The sequence below is a fragment of the Mustela nigripes genome, chromosome 8, assembly GCF_022355385.1.
Source record: "Mustela nigripes isolate SB6536 chromosome 8, MUSNIG.SB6536, whole genome shotgun sequence".
NCBI classification, from domain to species: Eukaryota; Metazoa; Chordata; class Mammalia; order Carnivora; family Mustelidae; genus Mustela; species Mustela nigripes.
This window is the reverse complement of record NC_081564.1, coordinates 73,290,217-73,307,337: the sequence shown is the minus strand read 5'-3', so window position 1 is coordinate 73,307,337 and position 17,121 is coordinate 73,290,217. Positions and strand designations below refer to the sequence as shown.

The 17,121-nt window shown below is 37.6% G+C and overlaps 1 protein-coding gene across 1 annotated transcript in view; it reads right to left on the bottom strand.

Annotated features, from left to right (window-relative positions):
- WDR7 (WD repeat domain 7) overlaps positions 1-17,121 on the bottom strand; it is a 362,705-nt gene that overhangs the window by 329,507 nt on the left and 16,077 nt on the right. Inside the window, exons 2-4 of the mRNA XM_059409727.1 lie at positions 7,526-7,697; positions 2,191-2,301; positions 590-664 (exon numbers count right to left, since the gene is read on the bottom strand). Coding sequence (XP_059265710.1) covers positions 590-664; positions 2,191-2,301; positions 7,526-7,684 — 345 coding nt within the window. The 5' untranslated portion in view covers positions 7,685-7,697. The remainder of the gene's footprint in view (positions 1-589; positions 665-2,190; positions 2,302-7,525; positions 7,698-17,121) is intronic.

Below are 17,121 nucleotides of genomic sequence, written 5' to 3'. Positions count from 1 at the left end.
TCCCAATATTCAACAGAGTAAATGATGCATAAATTGAAGCACAAAAAAAACTTGATTATGAAAGAGAAAGAAGGGATAGCAGGAATAGAAGTCAGAAACTATAAATTCCTATGTAAATTCTTGTATAAAGGCAGACATAAAATAATCATTTCTTCAACAGTTAGAAAGTCAAAAAAATGTACCCAAGGACCAACTGCACAAGTAATAAACAGGTATGACCTGTAAAGTGGGTCCATTTGTGTCACGCTTGAATGGAACCACAAAGGCTTTAGCAGGAGAGAATTCATTTCTTAGGATCTAGGGGACAGATCAAACTAATAAAGGGGCTCTCACTTGGGTAATCAGTTACCATGGCAGTGGTAACTGGCTTCCTCCCGACCTTTCCTCGTGAGTCTCCTCTACTAAATATGTCCCCACTATGCCATCTGATGAGGAATACTTGTATTACCCCAACTGTAGTCTTCTTGTCCTGTTACTCATCTCCACCCATTTTTCATATAAAAATTTAGGATCAATGTTTAAAAAACATTTAATTGTATACCTGTAATAAGTTGTGCTGACTTGGGCGGTTACAGAAATAGATACTAACCTGTATGCCTGTATGTGTGCAGGCTAATTTTGTAAACTCAATACATCTGCCATCATTCACGTCCCAGAGACACATCTCTCTATAAAACAAAAATAGCTAACTTTAAATCTAAATTTTAGAAGTACTGTCAAACTTTGTCACAGTGCTTTAATATTAATCTTTCACTAAAACTGATATATTTCAGGGAAAAGTAGTATATAATCATTATTGCTGTTTGTGAAAAATTCTGGTCCTCACTCACCATCCCCACCTCCCCTCCAAGCCCCCCATCCCCTCCTAGATCCACATTCTTTCTGGACACAGGGTAGGACTGCACTTCCTGGCTCCCTTTTGGTTGGTAAAACCTTGTGAGTAGTTCTGGCCACAACTGACGGAAGGGCCTCCAGAACTTTCCTTCTCCCTCCATTCCAGACAGTGTCTGCTTCTGTCAGTGGTTGCTCCCTTCACCCTCAACCTCCAAGTAAGGATAATAGTGAAACAGAGCCCCAAATGATATACCAGGGTCAAGTGACAAAAACAAGAAATAAAGTGTTAATTTAAACCACCAGGATTTTCCATTAGTTATCAGCACAGGTAGAAAATTTAGCACAACACAAAGCAAAAATTGAGGTCAACTTAATTCCAAACCTATCTGAATTAAATGTAATATTCCAATTTTAATCCAGTATTTATTACACACATCTTATCAAATACATAACAAAAAAACCTTCTACCTCAAACTAAAGATAGGACATCCAAAATTAGAAATATCAATATGTCTCTGTCTTTTAAAGAAATAAGCTTTATTTAACAGAATTCAACATTAGGAAAATGAGTGATGCTAATATTCTCAGGGCTTTCTTCAAGATACCCTTTCATATATTTCACATGGTATGAAACAATTTTTCAAAGGATGGTCAATCTTATTTAGAATATGCATGCTAATATGAATTATCATTTAATTCACCAAAAGGGTCTATATTTTTACCTGATGCTGCTCCTTCTTGTTATCATTACATAAGGTTCTTTATAAGTTCACAAATTGGGGATTAATGGGGGAGGGAATAACTTCTTAGATATTTCTCTTCTAGGTCCCCAACTCCCCCCAGTAACATATTATGTACATAATTTTCTATGCACCAGAAAAGTTTAAAACTCTTCATTCTGAACCCTACAACTATTATCTAATGATTTCTCTCTTTCTAAAGGCAAGTTATATTCTAAGACTCAGGAATATATAATTACCTTATGTATGAACATTAGTATATGAACTTTGCATGCCTTCATCTTCCAAATTTATGCTAACCTATCCATCATTCAGTTGTCTGCTAACTCAGTGAAAAGACCATGGGCATTAGTGATCAAGCTTTAACTAATAAGGTATACTGAGTTTCTCAAAAGCAAGGCAAAAAACAAGATCATAAATTATGATAAAAGTATTACAAAGGTCATTAATAAAGGTAAAACTCACATTTATAAAACCATATTCCAAATATCTTTAAGTTCAAACAACTGAAGCATTTATTTCAAAGATAATTCAAAAGAAAAAAATTCTCTATTCACTAATACACTGGTACTATTTGCAATAAAGACTTATGAGGAAAAAAGTGAATAAGAAATACTTGCCCACTTTCAGATGCACTCACGATATACTGTTTGTCGCTAGAAGCACAAGCTTTAGACAAACAGGTGATTGAGGCTGTGTGACCGAACAACAGTGCTCGAGGATTAACCTAGAAATACACAATATGTTGATATAAGTACCAAATTTTTAAAAATTAAATTTTAGGACTCCTATGAAATGTTCAATATAAATATACAGATACCGATTTGAGAAGAATTGCTCAAAACACCAAAAACTGAGAGTAAACAACAGTTTACAACAGTAAACAACTCACCTATTTAATGCTCATAATCATCCTACCAGGTAAGTTCTGAAGTCAGAATTGGAGCACCAAAAGATAACACTGTTTGCTCAACACATACAGGGAGTGACCGAGCTGGAGGTCAAACAAGGGCAGTCTTAAGCACTAAGCTACAGTGTACTAAAGAATCAGATTAAGAATGTGAATCAGTAATAAAATAATTGAACCCCACTCATTTTTTAAATAATATGCTCATTGACCTGAAAACATATTTAGAGTCTCTAGATTAACACACTCAAAACTCAAAAAAAAAAATAGAGGATGGGCACTCTCCCAAATGCTGGTAGCAACATTAACTACCAGGAATGAAGAATGACCTTCACAGAGCAATGATTTAGTGACACAGTTTCTTACAGAAAAAATGGCTTGGGCACCTGGGTGGCTCAGTCGTTAAGCCGCTGCCTTCGGCTCAGGTCATGATCTCGGGGTCTTGGGATCGAGTCCCGCATCGAGCTCTCTGCTCGGCAGGGAGCCTGCTTCCCTCTCTCTCTCTCTCTGCCTGCCTCTCCATCTACTTGTGCTTTCTCTCTGTCAAATAAATAAATAAAATCTTTAAAAAAGAAAAAAGAAAAAAAAGAAAAAATGGCTTAATACTCACTATTCTAAAATACTGGCCATCAGCCCCCAAATTTATCCACTTTGTTCCAAGTGACATGTTATTATTGCAGGTTACTTCAGGGCCTTAGGTGATTTCAGGATATATTTTTCAATTAAATATTTAATACATGCAAATAACATTTATAATATATGTGTGTAAGACATAAAGAATACATTAAATAGCCACATACTCAATACCCAATTAAAAGAATAGAATATAACAAAGTCCCTTTGTACCCATCCTGGTGACCATTTTATAAACAATTTATCCTAATTTATTAGTAAAGCTAAACTGTTCAAAATTAAATATTCCACAGGAAGAGTACGGATACTGTTCTGGTATATAACAACTGAAGAGATTTTCCAAATAAAATTCATTCTAGTCATCTTTCATACAACTACAATTAAGAGAAAATTTCAAATCTTTTTTTGCTTAGTTATATAATATGCCTTTTTTTCCTCAAAGACTAAATTTCTATTTTAATTACCTAAGAATCAACCATTGTTTTTAGTTAGAATGGGCCTAGAAAATTTCCCATGCAGCCAAAATTTTCTCATACATCCTACCCCACCTCCATATAGAGATTCAGCAGTCTTCCACTAAAAACTATGCTCTTGGTCAATTATTTAATTTCTCCCAAGAAAATCAACTTAACCAAAAGTTTTATTTCAAATGTACATGGCTTTGTTAAGAAAGTCCACTTTCAGCCATACCAAGTACTAGAACTAGATTTTAATTCCACCATAATCTAGAAAAATAAAAAATGTTAAATGAAGTATAAACATCCCATGATCATCGTAATACAGACAATAAAATTTCTGACAAAATTCAGTATCCTTTCATAATTAAAAACTCTGAACAAAATGAATGTAGAAGGAATATACCTCAACTTTATAAAGGCAATATATGCCAGCTCACAGCTAACAACATACTCAACAGTGAAAAGCTGAAAGCCTTTCTTCTAAGATCAGGAGTAAGACAAGAATATTCACTCTTGCTACTGCTACTCAACATAGTACTGGAAGTCTAAGCCAGAGCAATGAGGCAATAATTGCCTAATAAATATTGCCAAAATAAATAAAAGGCATCCAAATCAGAAAAAAAGAAGTAAAATTTTCTCTGTTTGCAGATGACATGATCCTATATATCTTAAGGACTCCACCAAAACACTGCTAGAACTAATCAACAAATTGAGTAAAGTTGCAGGATACAGAATAAGCATACAAAAATCAGTTGCATTTCTATACACTAACAACAAAATACCTAAAAGAGAAATTGAGAAAGTGATCACATTTAAAATAAAATCAAAAAGAATAAAATGCAGTTGACCCTTATAGAAATCTAGAAAAATCTAGAAAAATACTACTGGAACCAAGAGTGAAGCAGAGAGCCTGCTTCCCTTTCTCTCTCTCTCCCTACTTGTGATCTCTCTCTCTGTCAAATAAATAAAATCTTTAAAAAAAAAACCTTCAAAATACCAAAAAACAATGTTATCTCTAAATACTGACAATGGGGGCGCCTGGGTGGCTCAGTGGGTTAAAGCCTCTGCCTTCAGTTCAGGTCATGATCCCAGGGTCCTGGGATGGAGCCACACATCAGGCTCTCTGCTCGGCAGGGAGCCTGCTTCCCCTTTCTCTCTCTCTCTGCCTGCCTCTCTGCCTACTTGTGATCTCGTCAAATAAATAAATAAAATTTTTAAAGTAAATAAATAAATACTGACAATGAACATTTGTAAAATAAAACCAGAATATATGGCTTTGCCACCCATTTTCAGATGAAAGAAAAAAAAAAACAAGAATAACAAAAGAACTGTATAAGTGAAACTGTATTTTCTTTTCTTTTCTTTTTAAAGATTTTATTTATTTACTTGACAGAGATCACAAGTAGGCAGAGGCAGGTAGAGAGAGAGAGGTGGAAGCAGGTTCCCTGCCGGCAGAGAGCCAATGCGGGGTCCGATCCCAGAACCCTGGGATCACGACGTAAGCTGAAAGCAGAAGCTTTAACCCAATAAGCCACCCAGATGCCCCTGAAACTATATTTTCAACTCTATCTTCGTTAAGTACAAAGTCAACTAAAAATAGAAAGGTTTCATATTTTCATAAATCAACATGTTTCTTTAATGAACAGAAATGTATTCAATTCATTATACAGAAGTTTTCTAGAATTTAAAGAAAGAAAAAGATGGCTTTAACAAATTGCTCTGAATGAACACATATATTAAAGTCAAGAGCCAAGCCCAACTTTTATTTAGCTTTCTTTTACCCTGGATAAATAATCCAATTCCCTTAATATCTTTCAAAAGATCTACTTCTCTCTTAGCCCCACTCCTGCCCCCCAACACTCCTCACACCCCCCACTTTTTTCCCCTCTTACTTGAATTTAAATAAATATAACACTCTAGTAAAATCTATGCAGCAAAATTCGTGAAAGAATTGTTTCTAAGCTCTCATAAGTGAGTCTTACTGCTTGTAATCATTCCAGTAAAATGTGTGTGGTTTTTTTCTCTTCACGACTACACTGATGATTCATATTTAGTTCGCTATCAATCCTGAAGGTGAATCACATTTCATGACACTTCTCAGCTACTTTTCAACATGTATACCTAGGCTTTACATGTCATTCAAGTGTGTGAATTTTTCCAGCTCTAGCTGTTCTATGGCAACATGTATAACTAAGAGCAACAAACACGTATGCCCACACGAAAACTCATAAACAAATATGCACAGCAGCATTATTCTGTAAGGCCAAAATGCAACAATCCAAATGCCCATTAACTGATAAATTTAGTATACTCGTGCAATGGAATATAATTTGGTCATTTTAAAAAAATGAAACATTGACACACGCTACGATACAGATGAACTTTGAAAATACTATAGTAAGTGAAAAAAGCCAGTCACAAAAACCCACATATCATTACATGTATATGAAATGCCCAGAACAGGTAAACCTACAGAGGAGTTATATTTGGGATATGGGATATTTATCATATCAAATTAACATCCTTACATATATTGCACATTCTAAAAAGAGATAGAAAACAGATTGGTGGTTGCCTTGGGAGGGAATGATATCTAAAGATTACAGGGTATGTTTCTGAGGTAATGAAAATGTTGTAAAATCAACTCTGGTAATGTACAATTTATTTTTTTTTTTTTAAGATTTTATTTATTTATTTGAGAGGCAGAGATCACAAGTAGGCAGAGAGGCAGGCAGAGAGAGAGGTGGAAGCAGACTCCCTGCCGAGCAGAGAGCCAAATGTGGTGCTCCATCCCAGGACCCCGGGATCATGACCTGAGCCAAAGGCAGAGGCTTTAACCAACTGAGCCACCCAGGCGCCCCTACACTTTATTTTTTTAATTCAATTTATTTAAACTAAAGAAACAAAAAACAAAAATAATTCACCCATTTTTCCCACCCCCACTCTTACCTCTGGCAACTACCAATCTGTTCACTATGAGCTTCATTTTAAATATTTATATATATATTTTTTTTCAGATTTCACATATAAGAGAGATCATACAGTATTTGTCTTTCTCTGTCTGACTTATATCACTTAGCATGATGCCCTCTGAGGTCTATCCACATCCCAAATGGTAGGATTTCATTCTCTTTTATGGTTGAATATTATTTCTAGATGTGTGCGCGTGCATGCGCGTGCATGTGTGTGTGTGTATGACACAATTTCTTTAAATGAGTGAATTATACAGTATATGAATTTTATCTCAATAAGGCTGTAACAAAAACAAGAAATATTACTTAAAAGATCAACCTGCCTGCCCTATATTCCGTGCTGGCCACCACCCCATTTTCTCTGTTACCCTTTACCCTGGGGAAAATTGCCAGAGAGGGAAATTAAAAATATGGGGGGAAAGGAGAATAAATCCTGAGGTGTTATAACTAGAATTGAAGATGTTAGTCTATTTATTTATTATAACTAGAATTGAAGTGTGTGTGTGCGTGTGTCTATTCCCAACTCCTACTTCCCTAGTCTGTCCACTGTGAAGGCCTAGGAGCACAACACCCTGGGCACTCCACAGTAGGAAAGAATGGCCATATATACAACTAAATTTATGCTTTATAAAAAGTTTTGCTCTCTTCGAGACATTGATTTTAGAAGGTATAAATGTACAAAACTATTTTTTAATTCTTTTTTGGAAGCTTGCTTCAGTATTTGGATAAACACCTTTTGAAAAGTTTTAAATATAACATATTAAGCCACTTAGGGTAAATATAACAACTGAAAATAACCAAAAACCAGCAGAAGTCAATTCTGATGAATAATACAAATTATCAACCTGCATAAAAGCAATTTGAATCAAAACATATTTCACAGAAAATATATTACGAGGGCAAGTATTACTCTGGGACTATTGTTTTCTCTTAAGAAGCTCCTTGTGTCTAAAACATACAATAGGCATTTCAAATACTCACTTCTAATTCTATCGAAAGATCCCAGAGACATATTTGTCCGTCATGGCATCCAGTTACAATTGTGGTCCCGTCGTCTGTTAAAAGTACTGCTGAGATGCAATGTGTTGGTGCTTTGCGACCCCAAAGAACGATGGGTAGGACAAGGCTGTTTCCTGCCATTGTGTTTTCAAACCTGGAAAAAGAATAACGTCAAATATTACAATAATTCCTTCTAAAACTTACATTTGCATTATGAATCCAAGTTGAGCATCCTAAGTGCCAAAAATTCTCCTGAATATATATGATATATATATATGATACACCTATATGAAAATACATAAAATTTCATTTTATATATATATATAATCTAATTAAAATCTTAGTTAAGATTTTACAATAAATCATGTAGCAAGTACTATGGTCATGCCTTTTTCACAGATAGAGACACTGAGTCTGAAAGAGTCAGAAGGTGAAAAGCAAAGTAATGGAGCCCAAATCAAAAGCCAGGAGGCCTGACTTCGAAACCTAAGATCTTATTCACTCTGCTATGCTACCAGTGACATATAAGGTCTAGAAATTTGTTAGGTCTCCAAAACAGTAATAGATGCCAATGTCCAAGAAAAACTCAGTGCTGTTTTACAGTGTGCTAAACAATAAAAAGAGGATGTTCAGTGGAAAACTCAATCAACTCTATTTACTACAAACCTATTATGTCTCAAGATCATCAATGTCTTTTACTGTAAATTTTGAAACTTCAGGGAAAAGGATTTCTCTTTAAGTGTATATGGGAGTACAGGAGAGCACAAATACAAGGAATTACTCTTCCTATGACAAAATCAAGATCTAGTTGGTAAAACAACCAGATTTAAGTGTTATAAACTGTATGGCTAAAAACTAAATACTAGTTCAGGGAAGTTAGAGAGAAATGAAGAATGGAATAATCAAATAGGGCTCCACAAAAGACTGCCAGCTCCTATGAGACACTAGGGGGTCACCTATAGGGCTTGACAAATGGTCAATCAGAAATGGTCACTGTAGTGATTTTTTCTGCCCCAAACTTTTAAGTGACAACAAATGATGTATGTATAATCATAGACACTTTAGAATGCTAAGACGGTCCCATGAAATTTTCAGAAATACTTAAAGGAATAACCATTTTCTGTGAAGAAAACTAGTTTGATAGCCATGATCTTATTGTTAGCTGCTTCCAACAAGACTTCTTTAAACTACTACCTGGCGCCTGGGTGGCTCAGTCGTTAAGTGTCTGCCTTCAGCTCAGGTCATGATCCCAGGGTCCTGGGATCGAGTCCCACATCAGGCTCCCTGCTCAGTGGGAAGCCTGCTTCTCCCTCTCCCACTCCTCTGCTGTGTTCCCTCTCTTGCTGTATCCCTCTCTGTCAAATAAATAAAATCCTTAAAAAATAAATAAATAAATAAAAATAAATAAATAAATAAATAAATAAATAAGAAAAACTAAAACTAAAGTTGCTATTAAAGAATAGTCACTGGGTGAGGTGCCCGAGCAGCTCGGACAGTTAAGCATCCCAGGCTTTTGTTTTTTTTTAAATATTTATTTATTTATTTATTTATTTATTTATTTTATTGACATATAATGTATTATTAGCCCCAGGAGTACAGGTCTGTGACTTTTCAGGCTTACACACTTCACAGCACTCATCATAGCACATACCCTCCCCAATATCCATAACCCCACCACCCTCTCCCTAGCCCCTCCGCCTGGCAACCCTCAGTTTGTTTTGTGAGATTAAGAGTCTGCTATGGTTTATCTTCTTCCCAATCCCATCTTGTTTCATTTTTTCCTTCCCTACCCCCCAAACCCCCAACGTTGTCTCTCAAATTCCTCTTATCAAGGAGATCATATGATAATTGTCTTTCTCTGATTGATTTATTTTGCTCAGCATAATACCCTCTAGTTCCATCCACGTCATGGCAAATGTAAAGATTTCATTTCTTTTGATGGCTGCACAGTATTCCATTGTGTGTGTATATGTGTATATATGTATATACACACACATACATACATACATACCACATCTTCTTTATCCATTCATCTGTTGATGGACATCTAGGTTCTTTCCATAGTTGGGCTATTGTGGACATTGCTGCTATAAATATTAGGATGCACGTGCCCCTTCAGATCACTACATTTGTATCTTTAGGGTAAATACCCAGTAGTGCAATTGCTGGGTCATAGGGCAGTTCTATTTTCAACTTTTTGAGGAACCTCCATGCTGTTTTCCAGAGTTGCTGCACTAGCTTGCATTCCCATGAACAGTGTAAGAGGGTTCCCCTTTCTCCGCATCCTCGCCAGCACCTGTCATTTCCTGACTTGTTAATTTTAGCCAATCTGACTGGTGTGATGTGGTATCTCATTGTGGTTTTGATTTGTATTTCCCTGATGCTGAGTGATGTGGAGCTCTTTTTCATAAAGCATCCACTCTTAATTTCAGCTCAGGTCATGATCTCAGGGTCCTGGGATTAAGCCCTGCATTGGGCTCAGCCATGGAACCTGCTTAAGCTTCTCTCTCTCCCTCTCCCTCTGCCCTTTCCTTCCTCATGCACTTACACTCTCTCTCTACCACGCCATTTTCTGTTACCTTTTATAAGAAAAATCCCTGAAGAATACTGCCAGAGAGGAAGGTTAAAAATATTGGGGGGGGTGGGAGAGGAGAATAAATGCTGAGGTGTTCTACTAGAATTGGAGGTATTAGTGTGGGGAAAAAAAAAACTCACTGGAAAGAAAATGAGGCAAGTAAAAACTCTAAAAATCTATATTACTTAAATCTTTTATTTTTTATTAGAATACATGACTTTCATCATTTTACATGCCCCAAAACTTCACTTTTTGCTACTAGTAAAAGGGATGTACTTAAGGAAAAAATTTCAAGTTCACTTCCTATTAATATAACCTTATATATATATATCATGTCCACCATTTCATAGGCTACCACAATACAATTATTTCCATTTCTTTTTTTTTTTTGCGTATTTCTATTTGATAACAGAAAATGAAACAGAGCACTGAACCAATTTTAATAAAACAGGTACAGCATGTTTCCTGGCTGAAAAACATATCCAACAATGACTTTCTCAAAAAGGGAATCTGGAAGAAGTTCATTTTTCCATGTTGAAAACATTCAGTATTAAATTATATCACCCAATATCACCCAAAGATTTATCTCAATTAAATAAGCTCACAGGGGCGCCTGGGTGGCTCAATGGGTTAAGGCCTCCGCTTTCGGCTCAGGTCGTGATCCCAGGGTCTTGGGATCGAGCCCTGCATCGGACTCTCTGTGAAACAGGGAGCCTGCTTCCTTTCCCCTCTCTCTGCCTGCCTCTCTGCCTACTTGTGACCTCTGTCAAATAAATAAAATCTTTAAAAAAAAAAAAGCTCACAGCACTGAAGACAATATGGTAGGATCTGGAAAGAACACCATTTCTCTATATTTGAGGAGTCATATTCAGTGCATATTGTTTTGCTTAAAGAAAATCCAATATAGGGATTCAGGACTAAGGAATATGTGTGCTATGGGGAGATGGGCCTGCTCTGATGCAAAAGGAAAGAGCATTCTGGTATTTGAGTGAATAGGCAACTCAAGGAAACCTAGAAGAATAATGCATTTCATAGCCCCTAAAACAAGTGAAAGTAATCATCCATAATATGACAAAGGCATATAATATATCATTAGAAAACATATCAATCTCTAACTCAAACTTTCCAGAACTAAAATAATTATAAAGATTTAGGAAAAAAAACAAATACCCCACATCCCCCCAGTCAACAAGTCAACAAGAATCTGAGAGGAATTCTCATTAAGGGCAATGAAGGATTTTCATACAGAACTGGATTAGTTTCCTAAGGTTGACACCACCACAAACTGAAGAGCTTTAACAACAGAATGTATTGTCTCACAGTTCTTGAGGCTTCAAATCTGAAATCAGATGTAGGCAGGTTCACTGTGAAGGGAAGGATCTACTCCAGGCCCTTCTCCTTGCTTGTAGAAGGCCATCTCCATGCTCGTATGGCATTCTCCCTGTGGGCACATCTGTCTCTGCACATCTGTCTCCAAATTTCCCCCCCCCTTTAATAAGGACATCGGTTATACTGGATTAGGACCCATCTTGATAACCTCATTTTAGCTTGATGACCTCCATTAAAATCCTACTTATGTCCAAATGAGGTCACATTCTGAGGTACTGGAAGTTAGAATTTCGACAAAGGAATTTTAGGGGAGCATAACTCAACCCACAACAGGAATATATCCTTTTAAAGAATATAACCTGGGGCGTCTGGGTGGTCAGTCAGCTAAGCATCTGCCTTTGGCTCAGGTCACGATCCTGGGACCCTGAGATGGAGCCCCACGTCAGGCTCCCTGCTCGGCAGGGAGTTTGTTTCTCCCTCTCCCTCTGCCTGCCTCCAGGCCCACGTGCGTGTGTGCGTGTTCTCTCTCTCTCTCAAATAATAAAATCTTTGAAAACAAAAAAGAAGAACATAACCTAAAACTAATTAATTATCCAAAAAGCAATTACCCCTCAGGAAATAAAAAATAAGAATTTCACTATGTCTTTCCCAGGAGATACTACATCAGCTAGTTAACTGAGTATCTGAGGAAAAAGTAAGAAATTCTAACAAAGGTAAGGAGTTACTATCTTCTGTCTTACATTGGGGACAGGGGCAGCGGGAACCAGATTCCAAAATTCACTGCTATATTCCAGTGGAAATTAGACAGTAAAAACTAACCTGTCCTAACCCATATATATGTGTGTGTGTGTGTGTGTGTGTGTGTGTGTGTGTGTGTGTGTGTGTAAAACATACCCTTGTCAAAGGTCCTTAAATTATGCCCAGTGTTATTTCTCAGCTGGTATACTAAAAGATCTAAATAGAGGTGCCTGGGTGGTTCAGTGGGTTAAGCCTCTGCCTTTGGCTGAGATCATGAACTCAGGGTCCTGGAATCAAGCCCCCCATCAGGCTCTCTAATCAGCTCTCTGCCTGCCTCTGCCTACTTGTGATCCTTCTGTCAAATAAATAAATAAAATCTTGGGGCGCCTGGGTGGCTCAGTGGGTTAAAGCCTCTGCCTTCAGCTCAGGTCATGATCACAGGGTCCTGGGATCAAGCCCCACATCAGGGAGGGGGTCTCTGCTCAGCAGAGAGCCTGCTTCCTCCTCTCTCTCTGCCTGCCTCTCTGCCTGCTTGTGATCTCTATCTGTCAAACAAATAAATAAATTCTTTAAAAATAAATAAATAAAATCTTAAAAAAAAATAAAAGATCTAAACATAAAGTACCTGTTTTGGGGGGTTTGGTTTTTTTTGTTTTGCTTTAGATTTGACAGAGAGAGCAAGAGAGCCCAAGCACTGGGAGTGTCAGTGGGAGAAGAAGGCTCCCCACTGAGCAGGTACCCTGATGCAGGGCTCCATCCCAGGACCCTGAGATCATGACCTGAGCCGAAGGCAGACGCTTAACTGACTGAACCACCCAGATGCCCCTAGAAAGTACCTGTTAAGTGAAATATTTAGAAGGTAAATAATCATAAAGGATACTTGAAATGAAACATAAAACTGTAGTGGGACTCAGAATCAGTAGCTGCTATGGATGTCTTACTACTGGGATTAGGGTGGTTCCAATCAAATGCAGAATAAACAGAAACAACTTCTAAGTAAATAATAATCAAAAGGGCTTAGTGGTCAACCGGAAGATGGTATTGAGAAAAACCAGGTGCATACAGTTTCAGATCATGGCTGGGCCAGTGGGGCGGGGCCAGAGACAAAGTCCTACCTGTAAGACTCATGTGGAGAAGTGGATTTGTGCTCCTGGGTCTCGGATATTAAAACCTCCTGGATACGAGGTTATTAAGTCAAAGTTGGGGGCAGAGTGTGGAGAAATGGGCTTGGGGGAAACGTTCAAAAGTTGGAGGCAGAGAAGACCCGTCAAGGACATTTTGACACTGGATCTGCTCTCTCTTGCCAGACATGGAGACATCCTTAATGATGCTGGGCTAGTTCAAAAAATAAGAACGCTCAGGCTTTACAATACTTCCTTACCCTACGCTAGACTTTTTGTTATATAGGAAAAATAAGCTCTATTAGTTTAAGACCACAATTTTTAAGTTTTCTTTTTTTTTTTTAAGATTTTATTCATTTATTTGACAGACAGAGATCACAAGCAGGCAGAAAGGCAGGCAGAGAGAGAGGAGGAAGCAGGCTCCCCACCGAGCAGAGAGTCCGATGCGGGACTCGATCCCAGGACCCTGGGATCATGACCTGAGCCGAAGGCAGAGGCTTTAACCCAACGAGCCACCCAGGTGCCCCATTTTTAAGTTTTCTTATACATAAATATTATGATCTTTCTCACTGCACAGATATACTACACCCCCAAATATGTAAAAATAAAATCCATGGCAAACATATGTGGTAAGAAGAAAGACAACTCCATCAAGGAAAGATGTTAAGACCCTACAAGTAAGAGGTGGCTTTGTTGGAGGGAAGAAGAGGACAAGGAAACAAATACAAGCATCATCCTGTAGCCAAGCCCCTTCACACACCAGCAGAAGATAGTTAAAATTCATCATGAGCTGATTAACATGTGAAAGACAAACTTAAGATGGTTTAGGTAGGTCACTGTAAAATGTATGTATACTTCAATTTTATACAAGTCCAATATATAAAAGCTAGTCCTGCTGAATTTATAAGAGAATTAAAGAAATTTCCACATCCAAAGAACACATCAATATTTCCTTTCAGCACTGAAGTGTGCTAGTTCTTACTTTCAAGATTCCTTTGGATATTCTAGGTCCTCTTAACTTCCACACAAATTGAAAGATCAGCTTGTAAATGTCTGCAGAAAAGCCTGATGAGTCATGATTATGCCTAGAGCTGCATCAAATTCATGTATCAATCTGGGGAGCACTGATTCTTCCAGTTTCAGTGAAATATTACTAGTGCAAAAGTATATTCTAAAAGCAATCTTACTGGGGGCACCTGGGTGGCTCAGCTGGTTAAGCGTCTGCCTTCAGCTCAGGTCATGATCTCAGAGTCCTGGGATAGAGCCCCGAGTTGGGCTCCCTGCTCAGTGGGGAGTCATCTCCCCCCCCCACCCCACCCCCATTCCTGCTCTCTTGCTCTCTCTCTCACTCAAATAAATAAAATCTTTTAAAAAATAAATAATGGAATCTTACTTCTTAAAGGAATGTATGGTCAACGTAGTACGTGCAGCTTCTTGATAAGATTTCACCGCTCTTATTTCTCAATATAAATGAAAATAACCTGGTCCAACACGGTTAACCAAACAAGAAAATCAAATAGAAATCAAATAATTTTGCAGCTCTCTCCTGGAAGGTTCTGAATTCTTCCTATCACTTTTTTGAGAGAGTAACACTTTTCTTCTAGAAAATAAAAAGTTTAATAGAGAACAAACTGACGGTTACTAGACAGAGGGGATGGGTGGGAAGATGGGGAAAATAGCTGATGGGAATTAAGGAGTATACTTGTGATGACTACCAGCTAATGTATGGACATGATGAATCACTACACTGTACACTTAGAACTAATCACACTGTATGTTAACTAACTGGTATTTAAATAAAAATTTAAAAAAGTGAATTACATGGAAGAAAGAACAAAAAAAATTTATTTTCTCCTTAAAGTACAAACATCTACTCACCAGCGACAAGGAAGAAACACTAAGAGGTATGTGTATTAAATACATATTTATATATAAATAAAATTAATGTCATATACACTAAAATGAACATGTACCTAATGTATGAACACTTTTAATTTTGACAAGCTTTTTTAAGGTACAGTAACATGGGGGCGCCTGGGTGGCTCAGTGGGTTAAGCCGCTGCCTTCGGCTCGGGTCATGATCTCAGGGTCCTGGGATCGAGTCCCGCATCGGGCTCTCTGCTCAGCGGGAGCCTGCTTCCCTCTCTCTCTGCCTGCCTCTCCGACTACTTGTGATTTCTCTCTGTCAAATAAATAAATAAAATCTTAAAAAAAAAAGGTACAGTAACATGTTCTCCATTGAAACAAATTATTCTTGGAACATAGATACTACTAACCTTTCTTAAGAGCTTACAATTCCCTTTAGCATACAGAATAAACAATTCTATTCATGAAAATCTGAGAGACTATGAGATTCTAACTTGAATTTCTGAATCAAAGAAAAGACATATTATTTTTAGTACTTATTTTGACTAGATACAGTACAATGAGTATTAATTCCTTAAAACCTAGAAATCTGGTTATGGTGTAATAATTAACGGGAATTTCTTGGAACATGTACTGAAGAAACTATCATTATAAAGAAATGATCTTGGGGCACCTGGGTGGCTCAGTTAATTGAGCACCTGACTCCTGGTGTTAGCTCAGGTCATGATCTCATAGGTCATGGGATCCAGCCCCGCAACAGGCTCTTACTCAGTGGGAAGTTTGCTTGAAGATTCTCCCTCTCTGCCCTTCTCCTCACTCTCAGACACACAGTGCATGCTCCCTCTCTAATAAATAAATAAATCTTGGGGCACCTGGGTGGTTCAGTGGGCTAAAGCCTCTGCCTACAATTCAGGTTATGTTCCCAGGGTCCTGGGATCAAGCCCCGCATGGGGCTCTCTGCTCTGTGGGGAGACTGTTTCCCTTCCTCTCTCTCTAACTGCCTCTCTGCCTACTTGTGATCTCTGTCTGTCAAGTAAATGATTAAAATCTTAATAAATAAATAAATCTTTAGAAAAAATAAAGAAACATGATCTATAAGATGCTTTCTATAATTTAGTCACTGGTATTTATTTAATAACCTGGGTCATTTTAGAGACTCATTCATTACCTTACACTGAGACAGAGAGTCTTTCCTTCCATGGTACTTGTCACTTACAACCAAACCAATGGATGGCCTGTGAATTACCTAAAATTTCACATAATCCTCAATCACTAGGCTATAGACATTTGGGTTTTTGTTTGTTCGTTTGTTTTTACCCCCCCAACCTTTGGGTTTTCAACATATTTTTTTTTCTCTCATGCTTTTTGGTGTAATAAAGTCTTCTAGATCTATCTGACCCTATATACCATGTGAATATATAGCTTAGATAAAAGAACCGAGAAGAAATCAAAGGAACAGGATAAGGTATCTTTAGTTCATTATATGAGCACTGTATGTGTGAACACTCTTAATACAAGGAAATATATACAGGAAAAAAATTAGAATCTCAGTCCATCAAAAATACAAATGCTTCAAAACATTTTTTTTTTTAACATATAATGTATTTGTTTCAGGGGTACTGGTCTGTGAATCATCAATCTTACACGATTCACAGCACTTACCACAGCACATACCCTCCCCAATGTCCATAACCCAACCGCCCTATCCCTCCCCTCCACCCCAGTAACCCTCAGTTTGTTTACTGAGATTAAGAGTCTCTTATGGTTTGTCTCCTTCCCCAGTCCCGTCTTGTTTCATTTTTCCCTCCCTTTCCCCAACTGCCCCCCCACCATGCCTCTCAAATTCCCCGTATCAGAGAGATCATATAATTGTCTTTTTCTGATTTACTTATTTCGCTCAGCATAATGCCCTCTAGTTCCATCCACATCATTGCAAATGGCAAGATTTC